This window comes from Alligator mississippiensis, chromosome 1, assembly GCF_030867095.1.
Source record: "Alligator mississippiensis isolate rAllMis1 chromosome 1, rAllMis1, whole genome shotgun sequence".
In the NCBI taxonomy this organism is placed as follows: domain Eukaryota; kingdom Metazoa; phylum Chordata; order Crocodylia; family Alligatoridae; genus Alligator; species Alligator mississippiensis.
In genome coordinates, this window is record NC_081824.1 from 367,918,934 (window position 1) to 367,938,953 (window position 20,020).

Below are 20,020 nucleotides of genomic sequence, written 5' to 3' on the forward strand. Positions count from 1 at the left end.
CTGTGCCACAGAGACTCTGTGCTGTGAGCAGCATGAGATAAGTATTTTCAATCTTTTTTGTTTGTGCTACCGTACTTTCGATTTACATTTGAAGGAGGGCTGGAGTGGATTGGAGGCCACTAGGGTGCAGCAGGAGCACCTAGCTCAGAGTGCTCCTGGGGCCCAGAACCCTTGGGAGTTGAGTACAAGCAGGAGTCCAAATACGTTCAGAGGGAAGTTGTGGCATGTCAGAGGACTGCGTATCTGACAGCAAAGACTGGAGAGTGCAACTCTTGTGTCCACAATGGGCCTACTTAGGGGTCAAATGGCCCAGATCCAGCAAGGGACTAGAGCTAGAGCCTGATGACCCAGGGTCCTGGTGTAATGGACCCCAGGCAGTGGGACCCAGACAGATTAAAAGTGAGCCTAAGCTAGGAAGGGCCTAAGTTCAGACAAAGGCCTACCCCAAAACCCACATCTGCCTCCTGGGGGTCACCTCCCTATGACAGTACAACATCAAGTCATGGTAGATGATATAACCATGTTCTGGGAGGAACCAGATAGTCCAGAAGCAAGGGTGGGGAGGCTGGAGCCCAGCGGCAAGCTAGGCTAGGAGCCTTGTCATGCCAGCATTGAACATTTGGTTACAGGGATTCAAACTCACTCTCACTTCCCAGGAGAGTGCCTAACCTCCAGCCTGCAGGTCAGATTGGGGTTTGTGCACTCTCCACCCACTCTGTTGAAGGCAGGCCATCATAAAACCAAAAACTCAAGAGGCATGGGGCCAGAAGGAGAGCAAGCAACAGCCAGTCAGTCTCTGAATCCTGGTGAGAGGGTATTCCTGGAAGCAGGAGTCCTGGGTTCTGGTCTCTGCTCCCTGAACTGCCTATGCATTTTACATTAGATCAATGATGCTCAACCAGGGAGCTGCAAGATCTTTTTGAGAGTGCAGTGGGGCATTGCACAATATTAGTACTTAGATATGCAAACATAGGAAAGAGAGAGACTTGATGGGGGAGGCACCTACAGATGATCACAAGAAAACACAGTGATTTTAATAACAATAAGTCAGAATGTTTTCACACTATGAATTTACATTATGAATCCCAGTGTGGATTTTGACCTGATTTTTACTTCAGAACCACCTCCCACCTCTCTTGATTCTGACCTCATCCCCACATTCACTATCACTAGAACAGGAGAAAAGTGTCAGAGTATCATATCCTTTATTATTCCATTTCAGATTCAATCAGTGTGGCTTGCTTTGATGAACATCCCAGACCTGTTCCCTGGCTATGTATGTATATTAGTATTCAGGTCTGACTGACATTTAGTCTTACTTTTAAAGGGAACCCTGTTGCAATACTCAAGAAAACCTCTGTCTTGAGTACCTGTAGTAATTTCCCTGTAATTCTAATATAATAAAAGGCTCTGTCTGTCTGTAACGCTTCTGGGCAAGTATGCATGCACCACTGAGAGGGTGGGTGGCCTGGGCTGTGTGGGCCCAAGTTTGCACTGCTGCTGGGGAAGTTTGGCAGTGGGAAACATTCCCTGGCCATTCCAGCAGCGGGGCTTCCCCCCCACCTCCCTGCCTCAGGGCGAAGGGAGGGATCATGGTGGCAGCACCCCCCAGAACGTCAGGCAGGGAAGGGGAGGCAGTGGTCAGGGAGGGAGGGAGGGGACTGGGGAGGCAGGAGAACATGAGCCAGGTGGACCCAAAGCAGTGTGGGGGGGGGGTGGAGTGGGGTCAGACCCAAAGTGGTGGGGGTCTAGGGGGGAGCAGTATCAGACCTGAAGTGGCCGGGGGGGGGGGGGGAGTAGGAGTGCAGTGGAGTCAGACCCGAAGCCACAGGTAGGTGAGGGGGAGGAATGGGTTTGGACCTGATTTGTCAGGAGAGGTTGGGGGCGCAGTGGGGTTGGAGCAAAAGCAGCAGGGGAGTGAGGGGGGAGCGAGGTGGGATCCAAAGCAGTGAGGGGGAGATGGGGTGAAGCAGGGCCAGACCCAAAGCCATGGGTGGGGAAGGAGGGGAGTGGGTCTGGACCTGAAGCTGCAGGGGGGAGGAGGGTTGCAGCGGGGTCAAAACTGAAGGCTGAGTGAGGGGGGAAGGGGAGGGCAGGGGGTATTCTTGACGGTCAATTTGCTACTACTAATAATATGGATCTGGCCATGACTGGAGAAAGCAAGGTGAATTTGGACCTGAAAGACTAACCAAAGTAGATATATATATATATATAGTGCAAGCTTTTCATGAAGTTTACTTAATCAGAGGGTGTGAAATGATGGGCAGAAAGCCAAGTATAAGAAGGATAGAGACTTGACTGGGGGAGCAGCTGGCTGCCAAATAAAACACCCATTCTGAAGGCACCACCCTGGGAATGCAGTTGAAGATAGCTATGTAGTTTATGCAAACTAAACTTCTTTGCTTCTGCTCTCCTTGCCAATTCCCACCAGCTTGCCAGATTTTTAGCAGTTAGTAGAAATACCTGTCTCTGGATCTAACTCAGTCTGCAAACAGACCTGCCTGGGTGCAGAAGAGTATGTGGGAAAGCTCCATTTTTATTTTGCTGGGAAAAGTAGTCCTGATCTGCTAAACAATCTGACATGAGGCCAGCAGGCATGCATCCTCACTTACATCTACCTTGCTGCAAATAAAAATTCATATGGGAGTCCCACCACCCATGACTCTCACAGCTGGTTTGGGAACTACTGATGGATCTAAAATAATCTGAATTCCTAGGAGTTAGAAAAGAGTCATCCAGGGACTTGGCTTCTCAATATAGCTTAGCCCTTGTGATAAAAAAATCAGCAGTTTAAAGCCTGATGGGGTATCAAGGCTACAAGACTGCTTAATGTGAACTTTGCTCTTAATTAGCAACTCTGATATTGTTTATAGCAGGGACAAAGAAGAATAAGAGAAAGATCATTATTCTGTGCCCATCATTCACTAACTTCCTCATATGAAGATACTGGCTCAAGTTATATTTATAAATTCAAAGGCCAGAAAGAACCATGGGACATTTTCCTAACTTCATACAGTGGAAGTAATCACATCAGTTGATAGCTTCCTGACTTTTCCAAATCTACATAGATAATTGTTTCCATTGTTCCTGTTTCCTAGATTCAGCAATGGTTTTAGCAAGATGGCTTTTTTCATAAGGTTGCTTAGGTGTGGAATAAGGGTTTAGAGTCTGACATGTATAGAAGCAGGGGTGGATAAAGATGGGATGTAGTGGCACGGTTGCATCCTTTTCAACAGTGTAGTATACTTGTCAGTGGCTCCATTTCCCTGTGGCCACAAATGCCCAGGACTGCTGTGGAGACCAAAGCCCAGCTGGAGCCTGGTGCTGGTGGGGGATATCTGGGGAACCATGCAGGTAGCAGCTAAGGAATGGAGGACTCACCTACTGCTGCTTCTATCTCTATCTGCCCAGAGGTCAGCTAGGGAATAGCTCTGTGCTGTGCTCCAGCTGGGGTTGGGGGGTGGGGGGAGGAGGAGTTCCACGAGTGGTTGTATGTGGTGCTAGACTTGGTGGCAGCAGGTCAGAGGGCAGATCTCAGCTCCCTGTCCCCTCTCTTGAGTAACCCCTGATGCCCATGCCTGCTTCAGGCCAGCAAGGGATACCTGTGGGGGACTGGGAAGGGGGCAGGCGCTGGGGGTGAGGACCACCCATCACCAGTGAAGTCCCCAGCTGAGCCCAGAACCCCCTCACAGCCACTCACCAAAGCCCCAGGTGGATCAGGGCAGTAGTGCCCCTGGGTCAGCCAGGGACAGTGGTGGGCGGATCTCACTCCTTCCTATGCCTGGGAGCAACACCTGGGTACTCCCTGCTGGAGAGGGGGAGGAGAGATCCCACTGAGCACTGGAGAGGAGGTAGTGCCCAAAACAAGGGTGAGGGAGTCATACCTACATCAGGGACTCAAAAGAGTCTTTACCAGCTGCTGTCATGGCACAGTCTGCCCATGGGTGGGCGGAGGTAGGATAGGAGAGGATAGTTGCAGTCACCCATGTGGTGCCAGTGGTATCTCCTGCACCCTCCTTTTCAGAATCCTAGATCTGCCAGTGTATCCAAGTAGAGAAATAAGGAGTGCTGTACTGCCAGCTGTATGTCACAGTGGTTTCTGTTGAGCTATCACATTTGAAAGAGTCCTTAGGGAACTAAGTAAAATACTTAGGAACTGAACTTGTACATCATAGAACCAGAAGGGACCTGTAGGATCATCAAGTCCAGTCCCTGCCAAGGGCAGGAAGTTATTGGGCTCAGACAAGCTCAACAAGGTGCCTGTCTGTTCAGCCTTCTCTTGAATACCTCCAAGGATGGTGACTGCACCACCTCTGTTGGGAGTGTGTTCCAGATTCTGGCAACCCTTACAGAAGAAGTTCTTTCTTATATCTAGCCTGAAATGACCCTCCATACATGTATGCCCATTGGTCCTCGTCCTCCCTTGAGATGCCTTCCTGAAGAGTTGCTCGCATAGATCTTGGTGTTCACCCCTGATGTCGTTGTAGGTGGCTATCAAGTCACCTCTCAGCCTTCTCTTACTCAGACTGAACAGGCCCAATTCTCATAGTCTCTCCTCATAGGTCCTATCCTCCATGCCCTTGACCATGTGCGTGGGCCTTCTTTGTACCCTCTTGAGCTTATCCATGTCCTTCTTGAAGTGCGGTGCCCTGAACTGGACAGTACTCCAGCTAAGGCCTCCCCAGTGCCAAATAGAAAGGGAGGAGCACTTCTCTGGATCTCTTGGCCACACATTGACTGATGCATACCAGAGTTCTATTTGCTTTCCTGGCAACCTCATGACAGTGCTGACTCATGTTCATCTTCCAGTTGATCTTAACCCCCAGGTCTTCAGATCCTGAACCAGCCAGTGGACCACCACCCATCCTGTAGTTGTGGTTCTTCCTACTCAGATGAAGGACTTCGCATTGAATCCCTGTTAAACCTCATCTGATTCTGTTATGCCCATGAGTTCAGTCTGTTGAGGTCATCCTGGATCCTGATCCTATACTCCAATGTGCCCACATTTCCCTACAGCTTAGTATCATGGGCAAACTTAATAATTGAAGTTTCCACCCCCTCATCCAAGTCGTTAATGAATATATTAAAGAGCATGGGTTCAAGCACTGATCCCTGGGGAACATCACTGGAGACGGCCCTCCAGGATGAGGCCATCCCATTAATTTACCACTCTCTGGGAGCAGCCTTTAAGCCAATTGTCCACCCACCTCACTGTAGACTGGTCAAGTCCAGCACCCTCAAGTTTGTTTGAGAGAATCCCATGGGAAACAGAATCAAAGGCTTTACTCAAATGTACTCTGTCCAAGTTTGCAGATGACACAAAGCTATGGGGAGAAGTGGACACGCCGGAGGGCAGGGAACAGCTGCAGGCAGACCTGGATAGGTTGGACAAGTGGGCAGAAAACAACAGGATGCAGTTCAACAAAGAGAAATGCAAAGTACTGCACCTAGGGAGGAAAAATGTCCAGCACACCTACAGCCTAGGGAATGACCTGCTGGGTGGCACAGAGGGGGAAAGGGATCTTGGAGTCCTAGTGGACTCCAAGATGAATATAAGCCGGCAGTGTGACAAAGACATCAGAAAAGCCAATGGCACTTTATCGTGCATCAGCAGATGCATGACGAATAGGTCCAAGAAGGTGATACTTCCCCTCTATAGGGCGCTGGTCAGACTGCAGTTGGAGTACTGTGTGCAATTCTGGGCGCCACACTTCAAAAGGATGCGGATAACCTGGAGAGGCTCCAGAGAAGGGCAACTCGTATGGTCAAGGGCCTGCAGACCAAGCCCTACGAGGAGAGACTAGAGAAACTGGACCTTTTCAGCCTCCGCAAGAGAAGGTTGAGAGGCGACCTTGTGGCTGCCTTTAAGTTCATCACGGGGGCACAGAAGGGAATTGGTGAGTATTTATTCACCAAGGCGCCCCCGGGGGTTACAAGAAACAATGGCCACAAGCTAGCAGAGAGCAGATTTAGATTGGACATTAGGAAGAACTTCTTCACAGTTTGAGTGGCCAAGGTCTGGAACGGGCTCCCAAGGGAGGTGGTGCTCTCCCCTACCCTGGGGGTCTTCAAGAGGAGGTTAGATGAGTATCTAGGTGGGGTCATCTAGCACTCTTTCCTGCTTATGCAGGGGGTCGGACTCGATGATCTATTGAGGTCCCTTCCGATCCTAACATCTATGAATCTATGAATCAGGTCTAAATAAATCATGTCCACCTCATGTTCCTCATCCAGATGGCTGGTTACCTGGTCATACAAGGACGCAAGGTTTGTCAGGCATGATCTACTCTTGACAAAGCCATGCTGATTGCTTCTTAACATCCTGTCCTTTGCCAGCTTGCAAATGATGGTTTCCTTTATAAATTTATCAAAGATTTTACCCAGGATCGAGGTCAGACTGACCAGCCTGTAGTTTACAGGGTCATCCTTCTTCCTTTTCTTGAAGATGGGTACCACATTGGCCCTCTTCCAGTCATCTGGGACCACTTCCAAGTTCCACTTAGCCAGATAGTTTGGGGTTGAGTGGTTCAATTAGAGTGGCTCCAAGAGCTGCTCTAATTAAAGTGCTGCTGTATCTTGTGTATCATCATCCCTACACTTAAAAATGGTGGTGGGGGCACTTGAACTAAAGCTCATTCAAGGAGCTTTAGTTCAAGTGTCACCACTGCCATTTTTAAGTGTGGGAACACTGATGCACAAGCTGCAGGAGGCTGCTGGAATGTGGTGATTGCCAAGCTCCAGCAGATTCAATTAATCGTGCTGGAATTCCAGCACAGCAGCCTTTGCGCTTGTGTATAGGCGCCCCGCAACAGCAGGCCCCATTTGCAGCAGGCTCATCTCAAGGTGCTTATTGTGGCACAATCTGTATAAAAGAGGAAAACTTTCACAAAGTGTAATTGGTGTCTATTGTTGCTACCTGGTGTACAGATGTGGCTCTTGTTCCAACAAAGCCTCCAGGCAGCAAACCTGATTAACAGAAAGTGGTCACATGTTCTCTGCTAAAGAAGATGATTGTAACTCTGCTTTTTCTTCCATTTGCTCCTCACAATCTACAAACTAATTCGGTTTTTTTTGCATTGAGTTTCAGCCAGTGAATTCTAAACCCATTCCCAGATCCTCTGTTCTTGATGGCTAAGATGATAAGTAGCATCAGCTGAGTCTCATGGAAAAAAGACATGGAGATGAAAAAACTGGAAAGACAGGCTACGTTGAAGCCCTCACCCCCTTATCTCAGTCATCTTGCAGTTGGATATAAATTTCCCTGATGTCCCTCATTAATATTACTTGATTTGTTGACAATTAAAAAGTTATACTGAGTGGATTTGCACTTTCATGACATGATTCCAGATTTAATATATTTTTGTACTTGTAAGACAGGAGCAAGTAATCTATCTAGACTTGAATCAGTTTATAACAGTGATTCTCAACCTGCTGTGGTCTTTCTGAGTTATAATTGGTCTATTTTTAAGTTTTTTGTCATCAAAAAACAAGAGAAAACTAAGAGCTGGCATTTTCTGAGAGGTGTCTTGGGTCTAACGAGGTGCCTTGAGTCTAAAAAAAGTTGGAAACCACTAGTTTAGAATTCATAGATTGTAAGGCCAGAAGGGACCTCAGAAGGTCATTGGTTCCAGCCCCCTGCACCAAGCAGGAAATATTTCTTTTTGTTCTTGCTGTCAGCAATGGTCCTTCTCATGGTTCTGTATCTCCTGGGCATTGACAGATCTGTTAGCCATCATTTGCTTTCTGGCATTGCTTCTACCCTGTTAGCAGTTCTGCCTTTCATATGGCATAGACAGCTAATCAGGGAGATCAGAAAGTGTTTCCTGGAATGGTTATTTTACAACATGTTGGATAATCCCCCACTAAAACCATTATTATTTTGTGCACAAATTCCAAGCATTCCTGTATCCCTCTAATGTGGCTTTAAACAGATTTACAATGAGCTCAGAAAGAAGAGGTCTGCTTATTTTATATGTGTAACCAGATATCTGTCAGATCCTGTTTTATACGAATAAGAGGTACAATTCAGGAAATGACACAAATGCACAAGGTATGGTCTTTACAAAGGAACATTGTTTGGTTTTAACTTCCATTTTTTGGTGTTTGGAGTTATCCCTGTATTCTCCAATTTGACTAGTTCATGCTTAAAAGAAAAAAAAATATCTGGCACATTCCCAGCTGTCTGACACCTTGTTCATGATTTATAATCTGCTTAAATGGCTAGTCTACTATGGCTGCAATGGAGTAAAACATGCAGATTTATAAAGAAGGATAATTAGTGTGTGATATAAGTAACTGCCACCTGATCAATAAAATGTCAGTCATAACAGGAAAAAATATGCAATTTTTAAGGGTGGAATCACTTGTTATCATTTTCAGTCCAGCAGAAGGCTGGGCAGGGTGGCATAGGGGTCCATTGTTGGTCATCAGATTTCTCCTGAGACAACGCTTTTTATTCTGGGATCCTACAAACAGACAAATCCAATTGTCTACTTTAAGTACCTGGGAAGTATTTGAGATGGTATGTTTTGCTGTGACAACTGGGGCTAATTCGAGTTAACTGCCATTCAGGTTGCATGTAGAATTGCCATTCAAGCTCCTCTCTATGCCCCCCTCTCTCTTCCTCTCACCCCCATACCCTTTCAACCACTTTGATGGGAATCAAAGCCTGGGACAGTCAGACCTGAGAGAAACCAAACATCTGTTTTTACCTTGTACCTGCCTCCGTTCGATTAGGAGCTCGCGCGCCGCCTTAGCCCGGGCTCGGGATCTTGTGCCCCCGAGCTTCGTTGGTATGCCCCAGGGTTTACCCCGGCTGGTATTAAGGGGGACCCCAAAACTCTCCTGCCATGACTTTGATGACTCACTCAGTGGGGGGTCTTCCCTTGGGGTATCCCCTGGTGCCGGCACGCCTCTTCGCGGGTACTCTCGGGGCTCTGTCCTCCCCTACACCCCGGCCATACGCCACCTCGGGTCTTCCTGTCCTGGCCTCTCACCCATCCTCGTCTCGTCCTCTCTCTCGGCTCGGTCACCCTAGCCCCTACCGGCTGTCTTCGGGCTGGGTATGCCTCTCCCAGTTGAAGGGTGCTGCCCTGATCCCTCCTTGCTTGGGACGCAGCCGTCCTCTCTGCCTCCCCAATAGTCTCGGCCGCTGTTACCCGCTCCGTCGGCCCCGCAATACCGGCTACAGCGGGCCCCGCTCTCGGGGTAGCTGCTACGCCTCCCGCTGCCTCGGGTGTCGGGTTCCCCGCTGGCTGCGGCCCCGCCTCTGGGGCTGACTTCTCCCCCTGTCTCTGCCCTTCTGGGCTCTCCGCTGCGCTGCTCGCAGCCTGCTCCGCCTCTACCCGGCGGCGTCCCGCACTCCGCGGGTGGCGGCTGATCCCCTGCTCGCTGGGGCTCCGCTCTCCAGCTCTCTCCCTTCAACCGCTCTGCCGCTTCGTCGGGGCCGCCTTTTGTTCCTTCCGGCCCTGCGGGAGGTAAGCAGACCCCTTGGCCGCCGCAGGGGTCTCCTGGTGCCCCCACTCCCCTGGGACACACCTTAAGAAATTAAGTGGTTCAGAGAGGCATAAGCTTTCAGAGGCAACACCTTCATAACATCTGATGTTGTTGATCATGATAGGGACCAGATATTCTTGGGCCTGGCATGGCCCAGCCCAGCCCAACACAGCAGATGTGGGGGGAGGGGAGGAGCAAGGCCCCTCCCCCCATTGGGCCCAGTCCGATTCCTCCCTCACCCCCGCTTCCCCACAATGGCTCAGCCTGCTCTTCCTATCCCCCTGCCATTGCTGGGTTGGCCTGGGCCTGCTGCTTCAGGGGGGAGCGGGCCCAGACCCAAAGCAGCAGGAAGGAGGGGGCGCAGCCCTGGATGGGTGGGGGGGGCAGGGCTCCATCCCTGCCCACTCCCCTCCCCCCATCATTACTGACGGGCACCTGGCTAGTATATCAAGAAAGGCAAAAGAACTTGAAAGAACTCCAAGCTAACGGAATGTGTACCACTTTAATAAGATTAATAAGAATAAGCAAAAAGTCTAAACGGAATGGGAAAAAGAGCTTACCAGTGGAGAAAGCTGTGTGAGATGCCAGGAAGTGTAGGGATAAAGTGAGATTTACCAAAGTCAAATTGAGTTAGACTTTACAAGTGGCATTAAAACAAACAGTAAAAGGTTTCTCAGTTATATAAAAGGGTACCCAAAAAGCACTCTTCTTAGTGAAGAAGGCTAGAGACAGACATTCAAAAAGCCTAAGCCTGAATTGATTCAATCTTTGCAGGTTAGGCTAACCTGGCTAGGCTAAACCAGTTTGTAACCACAGAAACATCCCCTCTAGACTGAAAAAATGTAGGCACATACCTCCAGTGGCTCAGGCTAGAAGCCTGGGAGGGGTGGGGCGCGGGGTGCTAGAGCAGCCCTCCCCAGCCCTCCCTTCTCTTCTATAGTGCTGAATTGAGGGGAGCATGGCCAGGTCCTGGTAGGATGCTCTGATTAGGGAGGGAGGGGGTTCCCCTCCCCTCCCCTCCATACTCCTGACCAGCCCAGCAGGGAATTCATAACACAGTATTTATCACCCCATTAAGAAAACAAAAGAGGGACATTACCAGCTACCTGCTGGTTCTGCCTTTGTCCTGTCTGCCACACCACCAACTCTAGCCAGCATGTGGCTAATGCCGTGTGTCTGTAGAAGGCAGAGGGGATGGTGGAATCCCTGCTTAGAGGGGAGGGGGGGCAGCAGAAGCCAGGCAGATGCCTACAGTCTATGCTGATCTTGAGCCAGGAAGCAGAGGGGAGGGGCCAGCCCTGCTATGGAGCAGAGAGCCCTGCCCAGCCCAGAGAGCATGTCAGGATGCTGGGGGAGTCTGATTTAACTAGGACAGACATTGTATCAACCTGTTTGAGCCAAATCAGTTAAGTCTGATACTTTTTTAAACCAGGTTTATCTCAAACCAGTTTCAGCCATTTTCAAACTGATGTATGTACACTGAACATCTGTTCTTTTACAGGTTTAAACCAGTTTCTGATCACTGAAATTAGTTTGTGTAATGTCTGTTCCTAAATGAAAGGACAGACAGTAAGGATAATTTGTGTAGCTCCCAAACCAGAATACTTTGCCTTAGTATCAACAAAGATAATGATGTTGATGAAATGGGCAAAGGCAAGATGGATGATAAGAATGAGGGTATAAAAAGAAATTACTACAAACATGGTGAAACCCAAACTCAAAAATCTTAAAGTGCTCAAGTTAGGGGGACTAGGGAATTATCTCAGAATTGTGAAAGAACAGGCACATAAGATAGTGGGTCTGACAGCAAATATTTTAATAGATCTAGCAAGCTAAGGATTAGTGTCACCTAGTAAGAAAATGGCAAAGATAATGCAGTACTTATATTTAAAGAAGGGGGAAAAGCAATCCATGCAACTTCTGGCTCATTATTTTGTCTTCAGAAGTCTGCAAGCCTTTTGAACAAATTTTGAAAAAAAGAATAGTTAATGACATAGCAGTATCAGACAAAATCCAATGTGGGTTTACCAAAGGTAGGTCATTCTGGACTAACTTGGTGGTTTCTTTTGATAAGATCAATTATTTTTAAACAGAAGTAATGTAAAATATCTTATCTGTGTTGACTTAAAGTATTTGATATGGAACTACCTTGGAAGCTATTAGTGAAGCTGTTGAAGATGAAGATTAGTAGAGGGATTACAAATTGGGAAAGAACCTGGCTACAGGGGAAATTGTAAAGGGAAGTATGAGGCTGGAAAGAGGTTAATAGGGGAGTTCCTTGAGGATAAGACCTAGGATCTTTTGGCAAGTCTTCCTTGATGACTTTGGCTCAAAGTGTTAACGTACTGTTGAAATTTGTGGATCACACAAGGTCCCGGTGAGATCTCATCTGAAATACTGTGTATAATTCTGAATAACTCGGTATAACTCATGATCAAATAAGTTTTGCTGAATCTGCAGAGAGAGGCTACTGAGATGGTAATTGGAATGGACAGTTTGTCATTGGAGAGGAGAAAACTACCAACATTGGCTTGTTTAGTCTAGCAAAATGGGGAAGACTAAGACATTAAATGATTCCTTTTCATAAATACATTGAAGGAAGATAAACACCAGAGAGGGGGAAGATGTAATGCTTGCAAAGGACAACGAATATAAAAAATAAATGAATACGTTTATACTGGAAATTGGAAGCAGGTTGCTAACCATTTGTAACATGGTGGTCTACCCACTTAAGAGAGAGCAGCCAGCTTTGTTGAGTAGCTGTAGCTCTGATGAAGCTGCTAATAAGGAAGTGATTCACTGGGAACTTAAAAACCCAATATGGTTAGAAGGGAGAGCATAGGGAGACTGTGAAAGAAAAGTTTGGAGAGAAGGAGCCAAATATGAATAATCTGAAAGGTCACAAAGTTTTCTCATGTGCGTGGAAGACCTCTATCTGGCCCAAGAAGTCTACAGGCCGACAAGGGGTAAAGCGCTGCTTGACCTGGTACTGGCAATGGGGGATGACCTTATCAGCGACCTAATGATAGAATGGAAGCTGGGTGACAGTGACCACGAGCTGATCACCATCCGCCGTAAAGCTGGCAAGTCAGTCAGCAATATAGAAGTCTTCGACTTCAGGAAAGCTGGCTTTGACAAGCTCAGGAGGCTTGTCAGTGAGGCCCTAAAGGGCCTCAGCCCAAAGGGGAGGGGAGTTCAGGATAAGTGGTTGCTCCTCAAGGGAGCGATCCTCGATGCACAAGCAAAGTCTATCCCATCCTGGAGGAAAGGGAGCAAAAGGGCACAGCAGCCCCCTTGGCTCTCCAGGGAACTAGCAGACCTCCTGTGTCTAAAAAGAAAGGCCTACAAAGGATGGAGGATGGGATCCACCTCCAAGGAGGAATATTCTGCACTGGTTGGACCTGTAGAGACCAAACCAGGAAAGCCAAGGCTGCAAATGGAACTCCAACTGGCTACAAGTATCAAGGACAACAAAAAGTCCTTTTTTAGGTATGTGGGAAGCTGGAGGAAAATCAAGGGCCACATTGGACCCCTGCTAAACCAGATGGGACATCTGACAACTAATGCCCATGAAGAAGCCAACTTGCTAAATGGGTACTTTGCATTGGTCTTTCACCAGTCCCAAGGGATGCCCCTGTCCATTATGGGACAGGAAGGCCTGGGTGAGGGAGATTCCTTACCCTCCATCAATGCTGACCTTGTGAAGGAACACCTTGAGAGGCTGGACACCTTCAAATCAGCTGGCCCTGACAGTTTACACCCCAGGGTACTCAAGGAGCTGGCCTGCATCATAGCCCAGCCCCTGGCACGGATCTTCAAGAACTCCTGGTGCTTTGGTGAAGTGCCTGAAGATTGGAAGAAGGCCAAGGTGGTGCCTATATTTAAGAAGGGGAGGAAAGTGGATCCAGCAAACTATAGGCCCATCAGCCTGACCTCTGTCCTGGGGAAGGTCCTAGAAAAGATTATCAAGGAGACCATTCTCAACTGACTGCCCAATGGCAAAATCCTGAGGGATAGCCAGCATGGGTTTGTTGCAGGTAGGTCTTGCTTGACCAATCTCATTTCCTTCTACGACCAGGTGACCTATCACCTGGACAAGGGAGATGAGATTGATGTCATATATCTTGACTTCAAAAAAGCCTTCGATCTGGTGTCCCATGATCGTCTCTTGGAGAAACTGGCCAATTGTCGCCTTGGGTCCCCCACGATCCACTGGCTGGGGAATTGGCTATGTGGTCGGACCCAGAGAGTGGTGATTGATGGAAGTCAATCATCGTGGTGCCCTGTGACCAGTGGGGTCCCACAAGGCTCTGTCCTTGGGCCTATATTGTTCAACATCTTCATTAATGATGTGGACATTGGTGTCAGAAAAATGCAAGGTTCTTCACCTCGGGAGGAAAAACCCGCAGCTTATAGGCTTGGCAGTGCTACACTGGCTAGCATTTCTGGTGAAAGGGACTTGGGGGTCATGATTGACCACAAGATGAACATGAGCCTTCAGTGTGATGCTGCAACTAGTAAAGCAAGCAAAATGCTGGCTTGCATCTATAGATGCTTCTCAAGCAAATCCCAGGATGTCATTCTCCCATTGTACTCGGCCTTGGTGAGGCCGCAGCTGGAGTATTGCGTCCAGTTTTGGGCTCCACAATTCAAAAAGGACGTGGAGAAGCTTGAGAGAGTCCAGAGGAGAGCCATGTGCATGATAAGAGGTTAGGAAAACAGACCTTATGAGGAGAGGCTGAGAGCTATGGGACTCTGCAGCCTGGAAAAGCTCAGGCTCAGGGGTGATCTGATGGCCACCTATAAGTTTATCAAGGGTGCTCATCATGATCTGGGGGAACGTCTGTTCACCAGAGCGCCCCAAGGGATGACAAGATCAAATGGTCACAAACTCCTCCGTGACCATTTCAGGCTGGACATAAGGAAGAACTTCATTACTGTCTGAGCCCCCAAGGTTTGGAATAGACTGCCACCGGATGTAGTTCAAGCACCTACCTTGAATGCCTTCAAGAGACATTTGGATGTCTGTCTTGCTGGGATCCTATGGCCCCTGCTGACTTCCTGCCCTTTGGGCAGGGGGCTGGACTCTATGATCTTCTGAGGTCCCTTCCATCCCTAATGTCTATGAAATCTATGAAATAAAACTGTTTCCTACAGTGACTGGTGTGTCTTCTGTGCTGGGGGCCAGAGCCAAAGGGGTTCTCTTTTGAGTGCCTGTAACGGGGCATCAGGGTTTGGTTTTGATTGGCTTATTTGCCTATTGGTTTAAAGACTGTGTGTGAGTTTGGAGGAGTGGCTGAAAATCTCCTGAGGGTGCCAACCTGCCTGCCAGAGCCAGCAGGCTAAGCAACCTGTGTACACCATAAGAGTAATGTGTTTCTGGAACAGCCTTCCTATAGGAAAAGTGGGAGCAAAACCACTAAGTAGTCCTATGGTAGAAATGGATAAGTATATGAAGAGGATTATATGAAAAGCACATAAAATAGCAGGGATGCATGAGGCCCTCTCCAGTTCTATAGCCTGAAGGATTTCTGGTTTTACCCTGATCCTATTGCTGCTAAGTATATTGGACTTCTGGGTGCTTAATCTCTTTTATCTTTCTCCTCAACTATTGGAACATGTTCCAGGAAAGAGGAAGAACATCTTAAGATGCTAACTTACCAGCCTTTTAAGGTGGTTTTAAATGAGATTTGAAAGAAGTCAGTTACAAAAGCCCTTATCCGTCGGAACAAGAATATCAGTGACCTGGTCAAACATCTGTAGTCTGGGTGGTGAGGGGCAAATGTGCAAATGCAATAAGGCTAGAGGAGGGAAAATAATGGACCGGTATGCCAAACATCTGAGATGTCCATATGAAATTGCCCAGAGGCCTAGGGAAATAAACTAGAAGTCCTAGTGCAAAACCTAAACTATAACATACCTGGCATCAAAGAGATTTGGAAAGACAAATAACAGAACTGGAATACAGTTAAGGTAGCCCACAATGAATTTATTTAGTGGCCAGGAAGCTGACCAATATCTTGTGGTTGGATAATCCTAGAAGCCCACCAGCTGGCTGCCAGCTGGTAGCAGAAGCCTTGCCCTGCTCTGCAGAGGTGGAGTAACCTGGATAGAGAAGATTATGCTGCTTTTGAGGACCTGTGAGTGCTCAAGTCTCTGCCAGCAGAATTTTGTGTGTAGCAGTGCTTAGCTTATAGCACAAACAGGAGTTAAGTGCCTTATAGAGCTTCCGACTTTCAGTTTTAATAGTAGGTGCTCAGCATTTTTGCAAATGGGGCCCAAAGTTGAAAGGTATGCACATAGGAAATGTGGAGAGCAGAAGTAACCATAAAAGAATCCTGTGGCAGAAAGAGTAACAATTCTGTAGTGTTGTATTCAACTTTCTTAGTTATGAGACTGTACTTTTTCCTCCTACAGTTTTCATAAGGATTTTTTTTAAACTAGTGGGCTAGGGACAAACATTAAAAAAACCGGATTCTGAATTGATTCAATCTTTGCAGGTTAGTCTAACCTGCAAAGATTGAACTGATTTGCAAGTGCACAGACATTCATGTTTTATTTTGGAAATGCAGGCAACATGCCTGCAGTGGCTTAGGCTAGAAGCTGGGGGGGAAAGGGGCACTAGAGTAGCCCTCCGGTCCCTTTGCAGCAGCCACAAGACTGGAGGGAAGCTGCTGGAGATGTGGCCAGGCACCCTGCAGGAGCTAATTATGATTGTGGAGGGGTTTAAACCCCCACCCCGGCCTGTAGGGATCCCAGCCAGGCTGTGTGTGGAGAGATAGGAGGGATGCAGCCCTTGCCAAGCTTGTCCCCAAGGACAGAAATGGACCAGGGCAGCACCTCAGGCAAAGGGGGGCAGGGGATGGGGATTAAACTTCCCCGTCTCCAGACATGGGACGGCAGTTGGGGCCTACCCAGCTTTCCCTCCTGTTCTTGCTTGGGGTGGGGCTGGGGGCCTGGCCAAAGCCAGACGGCATGGCCCTGCTATGGCCCTACCCAGGGCTGGGGCTGTACCTGGGGCTGCAGGGCTGAACACAGCCAGCCTGTGGGTGTTGCTGATGGCAGAGGCAGAGGGGCAGCCCAGGCTATGCAGCCAAGCTGGGTGGGGCTGTCATTGAGCCCCAGCCAGCTGGGTAAGGCCCCATGGGGCTGGTCCTTGGGGGCAGGACCCTTCCCAACCTGCTGCAGCTGCATGATGGCCCTGTCTGGCAGCACAGATGGGAGCTGGCTGGGGAGTGGGTTTCTCGGGACAGCTCAGAGATGCCAGCTGGCTCCGAGCCTGGCAGCTGCCGTCGCTGCGCTCCTTGTCTCATGCAGCACCTGGGACTGCAGCCACACAAACAGCCGTGGGCTGGTTGGCCTGATGGGGGGCAGGGCTGTTCTGCCCTTCTCGCCTCCAGCTGCCACTGCTGTGGCAGTGCCATGCCACTCTGGGTGGAAGGGGGGATGAGAAGTTTCAGCCCCATGGCTTCTGCCCAGTGCGTGGAGCTCCAGCTCCAGCTGCCAGATGCCTTAGAAGGTGGAAGGTGTCTGGGTGGAAGACATGCCAGGGCTGCACCCGGAGCTCCATGCATGGGGCAGAAGCCGCCAGGCTGAAGGTTCCCCTTGCCACCCCTCCTGCCTCGTCACCTCTCAGAGCAGCACAGCAGTGGCAGGAATGGGAGGGGGAGTAGCCACTGGAGGCAAGTGGAAACTGGCTTGGCCCAACAAGGCTGTCTTTCTCCCCTTGCCTCCAGCTGTGGCTTCTGCTTCTATTGCACTGTGCAGTGCCGCTTGAGGTGAGGGGAGCTTCCTTCAGCCCAGCTGCTTCAGCCCAGCTCATGGAGCTCTGGCTCCAGCTCCTAGACGCTTTCCATGCTCTCTGCCCACAGGGGCTGCTCATTATACCATGCGGCAGAGCAAATGGAAAGCAGCTGGAGCTGGAGCCAGAGCTCCATGCACTAGGCTGAAGCCCTGGGGCTGAAGCTCCCCCTGCCCTAAGCAGTGCTGCATGGTGCAGCAGGAGCAGTAGCCACAGCTGTAGGGGAGTGGAGAAAAACAGCCCTGCTGAGCCAAGTCAGCTTCCCTTTATCTTCAGCCAGCTACTCCTCCTTCCACTCCTGTCACTGCTGCACCACTCTGGGAGGTGGCGGGGTGGGGGGCGAGGAGAACTTCAGTCCAGTGGCTTCTGCCTTGCGTGTGTAGCTCCAGCTTCAGCCCCCACACACCTTCTATCTGGGTACCTTCCACCTTCCAAGACATCCAAGAGCTGTGCATATAGCTGGAGCTCCGCATGCTGGGCCATGGGCGAATGTTGTCTCCCGAGTCTGGGGGGGTACCAGATCACCAACCAGTGACCGGAGGGGGAGGATAACCCAGCAGCCAATTGCTGATGGGGAGTGGCAGGGGGAAGGTTCCTCAGCAGTCGATCGCCGAGCCCGAAATCACTAGCTGGTGATTTCCAGGGGGTGCATGTGTACCCCCTATGCATCGCCAATGTGCTGGGTAGAGGCCGTGGGGCTGAAGCTTCCCGATTTTTTTTTCCACCACCCATAGTGGCACAGTCATGGCAGTGGCAGCTGGAGTTGAGGGGCAGAACAGACCCACCTTGCCTCCGCCAGAGTGGGCAGCCCGCTGCTGGTTGTGCAGCTGCAGCCCCAGGTGCTGCACAGGACAGGATGTTCAGCAACAGTGGCTGCTGGCCTTGGGGCCCGCTGGCACCTCCAAGCTAGCCCAGGAGGCCCACTACCCAGCCAGCCCCTGCCTGTGCTGCTTGGCTAGGCTGCCATGCAGGTCCCTGCCCCCACAGGCTGGCCCTGTGGGGCCCTTCCCCGCTGGCTGGGGCTCCATGACAGCCCCGATCGGCTTGGGCGTGGGAAGCTGCACAGGCCCCATGGCCCCAGCCCAAGCTGCAGCCTGCTGGGGAGGACCCGGACCCAGCGGCCCAGCCCAGGCTGGATCCTCTACCTCCGCCTTCAGCAGCATTGGTAGGCTGACTGGGCTCAGCCCTGCAGCCCCAGCCAATGGTGAGGCAGGTGGATGGTGAGGGCCATGCTAACTGGCTCTGGCCACGCTCCCTTCCCTGCTGTTGGATTCTGGGTGGGGGGGAGAAGAATAGCTGACAGGGGCTGCAATCCCCTGGTAGGGGACTCAGGGAGGAATAAACCCCTCCCCTGCTCCCTTTGCCTCAGGGGGTCATGCATCTGGTCATGCCTACATCCCTGCTCGGGCTACAGAGCAGAGGGCTGGGGCCAGTCCTGCTCTCTGGAGCAGAGAGCACAGCCCCACCCAGGGCTACAAAGCATCTGGGATGCTGGAAGACTCTGATTTAACTTGTCAGGAAGGGATCTGGGACAGAAGTTGCATTAACTGGTTTGACCCAAGTCAGTTACGTCTGATACTACATTCAACCAAGTTTATCTTAAACTAGTTTCGGCCATTTTGAAACTGAGTTATGTGCACTGAAACTTATGTTCTGTTTCAGGTTTAAACAAGTTTCTGATCACTTAAATCAGGTTATGTGTAACTTCTGTCCCTAGCCTTGTAGTGAGGTGGCTACTATGTTTGTGCACCATTGCTCTCTCCTGGTGAGAAGATCAGAAGTACTTATCCCTGAGTGACAGGCCTGATATGAACAATGACAACAGCTAATAGCATTTTCTCTTTTTTGTGTGTGTTTCTGACTTTAGAGATTAGCCCACAAACAGCATAGTTGGACTACAAGCACATCTATAGATACCTAGTTTTATGCAGACTAGGGTCTGACAGCCATGCTTCTGATGGCTGATCCAGCACCACTTTCTTTCCTGAGCCGCACTAGATAAATAAAAACAAAATGGAAGTGTTTATATTATGTTTCTGTACATTGAGGTACAACCCATTTTTAATTGCTATTGCTTTCTAAATGTAGCATTATTTGGCAATTGTATACTTACTCTGTTATATCATTAATCCTCAAAAACACTGAAGTGGAAAGAACACCACACCCTTTTGCCCTTTAGTCATAACTGATATCAGCCCTTACTGCGGAAAACCTTCTTTTGCAGTTGGTAATACTTGCTGAGCTTTTTCAAGGTAATTTTAAAGGGAGAATGATAGAACATCTTTATAATTTCCACATGAGTGAAGAAATCAATACTTCCAGCCACATGGTGCAGAGGCAATCTGTGCAGAGTTCAGTGCCTAGATGCAGATTTGGGCTCTTTCTCTTGTAGTCATGCTTCAATAACTCTGCATCCTTTAGATTCCAAAAGGTGACTGTAGTGTGATCGCTTTGCTGGAACCACTGTTTCCATTTTTCTCCTTAGGCCTTAGGGGAGTCATTGTCACTGGGCCAACTTTGCAAATTAAATTCTTGCATTGCTAATGATGAGATCATCTGCAATGTCTTTGAATCTAATTTCCAACTGGTCCAAAGTAACAGCAGCCCCTTTCTTTGCTTCAAAAAGAACAGCAGGTCTACCAGTTCCCTTATTTTCTAAAAAGTTTGAATAGGATCAGAGCTTTTGTCTTTCCCTGGAGAGAAGCTTAATTCATCTGTACTGCA

At 49.3% G+C, this 20,020-nt stretch overlaps 1 protein-coding gene across 1 annotated transcript in view; it reads left to right on the plus strand.

Annotated features, from left to right (window-relative positions):
- Positions 1–1,255: 1,255 nt before the first annotated feature.
- Positions 1,256–20,020, plus strand: part of ABCC4 (ATP binding cassette subfamily C member 4) — a 259,297-nt gene continuing 240,532 nt past the window's right edge. The window contains exon 1 of the mRNA XM_019486948.2: positions 1,256–1,276. Within this exon, the coding sequence (XP_019342493.1) occupies positions 1,275–1,276 (2 nt within the window). The 5' untranslated portion in view covers positions 1,256–1,274. The remainder of the gene's footprint in view (positions 1,277–20,020) is intronic.